The sequence below is a fragment of the Danio rerio genome, chromosome 10 (assembly GCF_052040795.2).
Source record: "Danio rerio strain M-AB ecotype USA chromosome 10, GRCz13ab, whole genome shotgun sequence".
In the NCBI taxonomy this organism is placed as follows: domain Eukaryota; kingdom Metazoa; phylum Chordata; class Actinopteri; order Cypriniformes; family Danionidae; genus Danio; species Danio rerio.
Window position 1 is genome coordinate 37,897,148 of NC_141030.1, and position 7,837 is coordinate 37,904,984.

Genomic DNA, 7,837 nt, shown 5'->3' on the forward strand with positions numbered 1-7,837 from the left:
TAGTAACGTTGCTTATAATTGTTGGGTGCGACAAAATTTTGTCTGATGCGCCTACATTTTTTAAGTCAGGAGCACCGGTGCTACCAAACAAAAAAGGTTAATTTTGAGCCTTGAACAGTAACAGAGGAGGCTTTTATGTTTGGAACGCCATTTTTGCTATTAATTTTTCAGTTTTCTTTTACCACAGTTCTAGTACATGACCATATAGTCTGACATAGTGTCATTGTTTTCTCCATCTTGTCCTAGAATCCTCTACCACGTTGCGTCTTGGCAAGTCATCTGATGTGCGTCAAGGTGAATTTGTGGTTGCCATGGGGAGCCCCTTTTCTCTTAAAAACACCATCACATCTGGCATCGTCAGCTCTGCTCAGTGAGGCAGTAAAGAACTGGGTCTCTCCTACTCCAACATGGACTACATCCAGACGGACGCTACCATAGATGTAAGAGCACTGGAAACTGGGTGTTGTTGCATGCAAAAAAAATGTATGTCATCATTTAATGAATTGCATTCCATCACTCAATCACAATTCTGCTTTACAGTTTGGAAATTCAGGAGGGCCTCTCATAAACCTGGTGAGTCGCTGACATTTACTCAAAAAAACTGCTTCTGCCTTTTGGTTTAAAGGGTCAAAAAACACCAAAACACATTTTTGAGATGTTGACAGTCATATATATGTTCCACGCTGCTAAAAACACTATTAGGACACACATATTTCACAATAAAAGTGAAAATTGGTTGTTTTTGCGTTATTTCGAACAAATTCGTTCTTCCGGTTTGAAAAGAAATTTTGAAGCTACGTCAAGGCCACGAGCTCCTTGTGTAAATTCCAGCATGGAGACTGGGTGTCTGTACCGGCGGGTACAATGTGACGTCTTTGAGCTTTCATCAATAATTCAAGAGAAAGACGAACTAATCAGCGCGCTCTATTGTGAATGAGGTGCAGCTTTATTAATATGCATGGTAGCTTCAAAAACTACCTGTTACAGTATTCAGAGAGACGCAACGTTGTGTTGCTAACCGTATATAAAACAAGTGGAAGAAGAAGAATTGTTTGGAGACATGGGTCGTCAGTGTTGTTTATAAACGTGCCTTAACAAAGGTTTTGTTTTCATTTTCGCGCAATGAGAAAGGACCCACATTTGTGGACTACAGTGGTCTTCTAACACGCAACAAAAATATTGTAAGGAACATTTTTACCCGAGAGCTTTTTGTATTATAAATGGTGAAATCCAGATTTGCCACTCGTCTTCTTATAAAAAAAAATCGCAAATCCAGTTCGTGTTGATTGTCCTGTCTCTACGGATTTGGTAAGTAAGCAATCGGTGTTCCTTGTTATTCAGACAGCGAAGTAGGCCATTAAAACTACACTCTTCTAGCAGTTCCTCGGATCCAATATGTCGTTTGTCATGGGGGGCACGCATGAAATGTTCTTGAATGAAAATAAAAATGCCAAACTGCAGTTAAAGTCGACAAATTAAGAATGAAACTCCCCGAAATTACATGACACTCCGGAGGAAACGTGGAAAGCGTGGTGACACAATGACGTTAATCGTATTATGTGCTTTAACATGTAAAACGGGATCATGAAATGAACATTCAAAAAGCAACTCATGCAAACATCTTAATCATATTATTGTTTTAATCAGATTAAGGCTAATAGTTAGATTACTGATGTCCACAAAATCATTACTTTATCTGTTAAACCGACAAGTGAAACACAAACTACTCTTTTGTCTTCATTTGGAATAAAAATTCCAAGTAACTCAACACAAGCAAAGACAATTGTAGGCATAATAGTAGGAGTATTAGGGTAGGAGTATTTATAGCCACAGACATGCAACCTTTTTCAGGGGTAGAAAACTCCGGTTTTAGGCATTTAATTAGTGTGCTAGAACCACACTACGAAATCCCAAGTAGAACGTATCTCACAGCTATGGTGGTACCCTCCTTGTACAATAAGGTAAAAGGCAAAGTTATTAGTGCACATTTAGTAGTTGACTACAGATTGCTGGACCTTCAGAGCAACACAGAGCTTCATGACTGTCATATTAAGAACGTGAATTGTTTTCAAATGTTCATCAATATTGTATTGTACTGGCCATACTCTAGCCTTATGTAATAAACTGATGTGTCATGTTTGTACTCTTCAGGATGGTGAGGTCATCAGCATTAATACTATGAAAGTGACAGCAGGGATTTCCTTCGCTATTTCCTTAGACAGAGTCCGTCTCTTCCTAGACCGATCTGCAGACAAATAGAGTAAGAATGACCTCACAGCTGCTTGCTTTTGTCTGTGACAGCATTTTTTTTCACTGACAGATGGTTATTGGGTCTTTTTTTCAGACTCTTGGTTTGGAGAATCGGGATCGAAAAGGCGTTACATTGGAGTGATGATGTTGACTTTGACCCCCAGGTGCCAAACACTTTTATTACAATTTTACAGGAGAGCAAAATTCATACATTATGGAATCTGCAGATTTTTGTTATTTACCACTAGATTTGGCTCTTAGAAATTCAAGTGCTGGAATACCTGGAAAATTGGCTTGTTCTGTTGAAAAGTGCTTAATTTATCAAGGAGAATTTGTATGCAATTTTCACGGCCGAAAAATAAAAATGTTTGTGAATTTTTGTTACAATTTAATGCAAAAATACCTCCACAAACTACCGTCATTCCGAAGCAGTGATTTAAATGATATGAGAAGTGGCCAATCACAGTCAACCTTGTTTAGTTTTACCTGAAATGTAAGGGCGGGACAAAGACCTTTCTGTGTTGCAGTGACAGAAAAAAACTACTCAAAAACAAATGTATTATGGGAATAATGCTTTTCAGATGTTTTTACTATGTTATTAGCAAGAGTAATTAAACCGCAGACATTGAAGTGTTTTTGGTTGAAGCAAATGTAATATTGATTGTTTTGCTGATCTGTCTATTAAACTATCAATCAATCAATCAATCAATCTATGAATCTATCTATCTTATCTATTTATCAATCAATCCTTAAACCGTAAACTTTGCACTGAAGTGAGTCTTTTATTATCTTTAAATTCTCTTTTTCCCCTCCTCAGTATAATCGATGAGCTAAGGATGCGAGATCTTCCCTAATGTTTCTCATGGAGTTCTCATCCACCGTGTGATTGAAGGATCTCCAGCCAACAGGTGTGCTGCTCTCTGAACATGATGTTATCAGCTGTTGATTAAGGCATCCTATTGATGATGTCATTTCCTGTTTTCTGTTTTGCAGAGCCGGAATGAAGCCAGGAGATGTTATTATTGAGATCAATGGGGTAAAGGTGAACACGTCGTAGGAGATATATAATGCTGTGAGGACCAGCGAAAGCTTAAATGTGGTGGTCCGCCGGGGGGCCGTCCTGCTCATGCTGCACATGACCCCAGAGTCCACAGAGCGACATCAAGTCAAGTATTTAGTAAGATTAAGAAATGGTGAGTAATGAGAAGCTGTCATAGTTGGAGATGTTGTAAGAAAGGAATCATCTAAAGAGTTGAACAGTTTTAGCAAACGCTGGACATTCGTGTAGTAAACGTGTTTCTGGAAGCGTATGAAATAATGTGGATGATTCAGACTTCTGTACACTGGATAAACCTCTGTGTGTCTGCGCAAACTACACTATCAGTATTGATTTGAAGGAATATCACTGAATATTTTGTTTAGGATTGTCATGATGGCAACAAACACTCAACGACCTTAATAAAACTGGGTGCTCTTATTGTGAAAATGCTGATGTTTTGTATTGAGTCTCACATTCTCATGTTACGATGTTTGTATTTTAATACATTTTTCTGAACAGCTCTGATTTCACAATAAACCATTGGAATATTTATGGATGATTTGCTTATGTCGCAGTGACTGATATGTTTAGGTTTTGGGTCAGCGCTGTACAGCATTCTGAAAAAGTGTATTTCTAAAAGTGCGCCGTAATGACGCCAGTGTCAACTGCAGTGTGTGTTGAAAAGGACTGGATGCTGTTCAAACCTCATGCCAAATTTTTGTCACCCCAAACAAAACCATTTTAAATCCACACAATCTGACAACACTGGGGCTAGATCACAATATAAGCCACAACACAAGTGAGTTCAATAAAATATATCTTTATTACAGACATGTACAAAAATCAAATATACAAAACATTCTGCTAATGTGACTCAGAACTCCAGCATGGACCAGTCGTGGTAAGGCATCTCTTCTAGAGGAATTCTGCACTCTGGATTCTCATGCAGACAAGCCCTCATCATATCACAGCATTCTGTGAAGAAGAAATGGAGAGGTGAGGTTATTGTTATTATTATTATTAAGCTGTTTCACTTAATTGTTCTTTGATGAACATCTCACCTTGAGAGAGGGTAAATTTGGACCAGTCATGTTGGAGGTAGTACAGGTCATACGCTGATGGGAATTCTCCATGGAGCATTGTGAACAGAAGAACCCCAAGAGAATAGACCGTCGCTGGTTTGGCCCGGTAGCATCCTTTTTCATAAAACTCTGGCGGGATGTACGCTTCTGTGCCTGGAGGAGAGACGTTTAGTTTAGCATCATGTTGAATATATATACCAGATGGGCTTCAGCTGTGCTAATTAACCAGCTTTCAATACGTATATTAATAATGCTTATGCACATTCATAACTAGTGTTGTCAAAAGTATCAACTACCAATCGATACCGACACTCATCACAGTCATATTTGCTGACCATGTGAACACCAATGGCCAATCAGTGGTGTTTAACAGCGCTCAAATTGACTTGTTAAATGTCAGAATCGATTGGTACCGAAGTCGATACTTTTGACCACACTATTCAAAACACCTACCAGAGAAGATACTGTAGGCTGATTCCATCATGAAGTCTCCACACCCGAAGTCGATCAGCTTGACTTCCAGTGTGTCGGGGTTCACCAGCAGGTTTTGAAGCTTAATGTCCCGGTGGAACACCCCGCGGTAACAGCACACGTTGGCCGCATAAACAGCTTGCCTCATGATGGTATGTGCTGTTTTCTCACTGAGGACTCCTCCGCTGACTTCAAGGAATGCCTCCAGGTCCATGCTTGGACTAGGCCGCTCCATCACCATGACGTAATGGTTTTCAAAGACCTGCCAGTCCAGAAGCTGAATAATGTTCGAACACCTGGAGCCACCGCTGGCCATGTTTGCCAAGGTGATCTCTAGAGGAAGTGGCTGGTCACATGACTGAAAACAAAATAATAATGTTGGTTTTCAAACAAGGGTTTCTGACCACAGCCTGTGGTCTATAATAAATATAAGACTTTATAAACTGAACACAGCGAACAGAAAGTGTAGTCTACTTACAGAGCTGACATCTTGCATATTTGGGGTCTTCTGGACAAATTTAACTGCCACCTGTTTAAAGGAACAAGCGAACAATTAACATGTGCACGGAGATCATTTCATTCAGTCATAAATCCTGAACAGAGGATTCATTCGTCAGCAGAAATGTCCAAACAATGAAAGCTCTGATGATGTTCTTTAAACAGGGAACTTCATCAGAGGATTTGAGTCTACAAAAATGAATACCTGCAGACCATCCTGTATGCGAATCCCCTCATACACGGAGCCGAAACCTCCTTCACCAAGCTGCTTTCCGAGTTTGTAGCGGCAGCTGATGTCATCTGTTAAAAATGAAGAAAATGTCATTAAATTATAAACCAAATAAAAACACAAACAGTTGAAGTCAGAATTATTGTCAGATTTCAGAACATGATAGTTTTAATAACTCATTTCTAATAACTGATGTCTTTTATCTTTGTCGTGATGACAGTACATCATATTTTCTGGATATTTTCAAGATACCTGTGTTCAGCTTAAAGTTCTGAATACTTAAACTTTATTGCTCTGCATCATTTGGGAAATATTTAAAAAATATTAATAAAAAATCACAGGAGGGCGAATAATTTTGACTTTAACTGTATAATTTTACAAAGTTTGATGAGCCTAAACAAATGTTCTGAACTCCAGCAATAAACTTACTATTGTCCAAGCAGGTCCCATCATCTGCTGTAGACTTCACAGCAGAGTCCTCTTGTGAGACCTGATCCGGTAAAGGGTTCGAGTTTTCATCCAGGGCAGAGTCACAGATGTCATCTGTTATGAGCTGCTGGCTCACTGGAAGTTCATTGTCCTCATCGGATGGTGAACTTGGAGGACTATCAAGCTCTTGCTCCAGGCTGTCCTCACTGAGGGAGGATTCGTTGTCTGCTGTGAAGTGAAGCTCTGCAGAGTCGTTCTCAATGACCACTGCAGAGTCAAAGCTGTTCATTTCCGGTTTAGAGTCCAAATCTTCGTCTGCTGGAGCATCAAGAGCTGGAGGTTGGAGAACTTCCAGCTCCAGGTTGCTCACAGCAGTGCAGAAGAATTTAGAGCTACTGATGGGCTCTGCGTGAAGTTCGTGGATCTCCTGCACACATAGCTGATCTAAAGAGAGGAAGGAACATCATTAATATGACTCTACAACTCTTTTTGACAAGATATTTGAACAGTTCATTTGCAGAAACATTACTCAATGTGTTTTTATTGATGATCTTCATGGGTTTTCTGCATTGAATTAGCAAACAAGTAAACTATATATCTAAAGGCAAAGCTCACTGAAATAAAAAATCCTAATACAAATAATTCTTATTTTTTCTGTTTTTTACACAAAACTACAAATTCTGAAGAAAATTCCTGAAATCAGCAGCCATTAACCTTCATTGTAGGAACACAAAATACTGTGGAAGTCAATGGCTGAAAGCACCTCAAACAGGTTTAAGGGGTAAATTATGACAGAATTGTCTTGTTTATGTGAACTGTGGCTTTAAGAAACTGTCTTTCTAAAATGTCTTCCAGTAATGTTAATTTCTGATCTTTAAACACTTATGTGATGTGTTTGGTGTGTTTAACAGTATGCTTTTAGTAATAAAAGTGCTCATAAATCTATTTTACCAACAACAGTAGCTCTTCTTCTGGAAAAACAGGTGAAGAAGATGGGAGACAATTTGAGTTTCCTCTTTTTCTGTCTCCCTGCCTGTTTTCCTGCAGCGACGGCCGGGTCATCGGTCATCAGATGACGGTGATTCTCTGTCGTGCTGCCGGTGGGTTCGAGTGGCTCACACGGTTGTTCGTTCGCACACTTAACACCAAACGCTTTCTTCAGACGGTTAATCAGTTTTGAAAATGCCATTTTATCACTGTACTGTTGAATCGCAGAAAGTACTGAACTACTAGACATCCAAAGAAGCTAATGAGAGTTTCTGCTACGTCAAAAGCTTTATACTGTCACTGATGATGTCAGAGTTCCACAATTCCATTTGGTATTACGTAGAGACTTTTTAAAACACAACAAACTTGTAATGCAGGCCCGCGCTAGACTGACTGGCTCATTCGCCTTAATGTGCTCACACAGCCACCTGCTTATACACATTTTTTCCAATTATTAATTAAATTAATTTTGCACTTAGGCCTATGTATTTTTTCTGTCATGCACAACTTTTTCTGCGTTTTACTTTTTATTACAATTATTGCCATGTTTATATATATTTATACGTGTGTGTGCGTGCGTGCGTGTGTGTGTGTGTGTGATTTTTTCATTTATTTTGAGTAGCTCATTTCGGTTATTTTATATTTTCATTATCAATTATTTATAATTTTTAACAGTATTATTATTATCGTTTATATTATATTTTATATATTATGATTATATAAATTCGTTATTTTTGTGAATTCTTTTTAAATGAATAATGCTTCAAATAATAAATTAAAAAGAAAAATATGCAACAAAATGAAGTTATCCATGTATTACCTGAAACCGCCAGTAGGTGGTGGTAGGACACT

At 38.6% G+C, this 7,837-nt stretch overlaps 3 protein-coding genes and 1 pseudogene across 6 annotated transcripts in view; 2 read left to right on the forward strand and 2 right to left on the reverse strand.

The window, feature by feature from the left end:
- The window catches only part of LOC147842141 (uncharacterized), a 1,078,568-nt gene that overhangs the window by 454,302 nt on the left and 616,429 nt on the right, over positions 1–7,837 (reverse strand). The window lies entirely within an intron of this gene.
- stard13a (StAR related lipid transfer domain containing 13a) overlaps positions 1–7,837 on the forward strand; it is a 250,288-nt gene that overhangs the window by 58,967 nt on the left and 183,484 nt on the right. The window lies entirely within an intron of this gene.
- On the forward strand, positions 311–3,533 carry LOC147842148 (serine protease HTRA2, mitochondrial-like; annotated as a pseudogene). The gene is made up of 6 exons (XR_015501352.1): positions 311–440; positions 541–573; positions 2,152–2,260; positions 2,345–2,414; positions 3,068–3,158; positions 3,244–3,533. The product of XR_015501352.1 is annotated as a serine protease HTRA2, mitochondrial-like (transcript).
- On the reverse strand, positions 4,094–7,420 carry LOC147842149 (serine/threonine-protein kinase pim-1-like). 2 transcript variants are annotated; one of them, XM_087271107.1, is made up of 7 exons: positions 6,950–7,420; positions 5,999–6,442; positions 5,546–5,640; positions 5,321–5,371; positions 4,825–5,200; positions 4,351–4,524; positions 4,094–4,264 (listed from the first exon to the last, which is right to left on the reverse strand). In XM_087271107.1, exons 1-7 carry the CDS (start codon positions 7,233–7,235, stop codon positions 4,164–4,166), a joined length of 1,527 nt encoding a protein of 508 aa, XP_087127233.1. In that variant the 5' UTR covers positions 7,236–7,420; the 3' UTR covers positions 4,094–4,163. The 2 variants fall into 2 exon arrangements, with proteins under 2 accessions (XP_087127233.1, XP_087127234.1); XM_087271108.1 differs by having other exon boundaries at positions 5,999–6,526; positions 6,881–7,284.

Excerpts from the sequence above, each read along its gene's own strand:
- LOC147842149 (XM_087271107.1), bottom strand. The coding sequence starts at position 7,235 with ATGTCTAGTAGTTCAGTACTTTCTGCGATTCAACAGTACAGTGATAAA. Across the intron at positions 5,641-5,998 it reads TGGGACCTGCTTGGACAATA|ATGACATCAGCTGCCGCTAC; the intron begins GTAAGTTTATTG and ends CATTTTTAACAG. Across the intron at positions 4,265-4,350 it reads CAAATTTACCCTCTCTCAAG|AATGCTGTGATATGATGAGG; the intron begins GTGAGATGTTCA and ends TCTTCTTCACAG.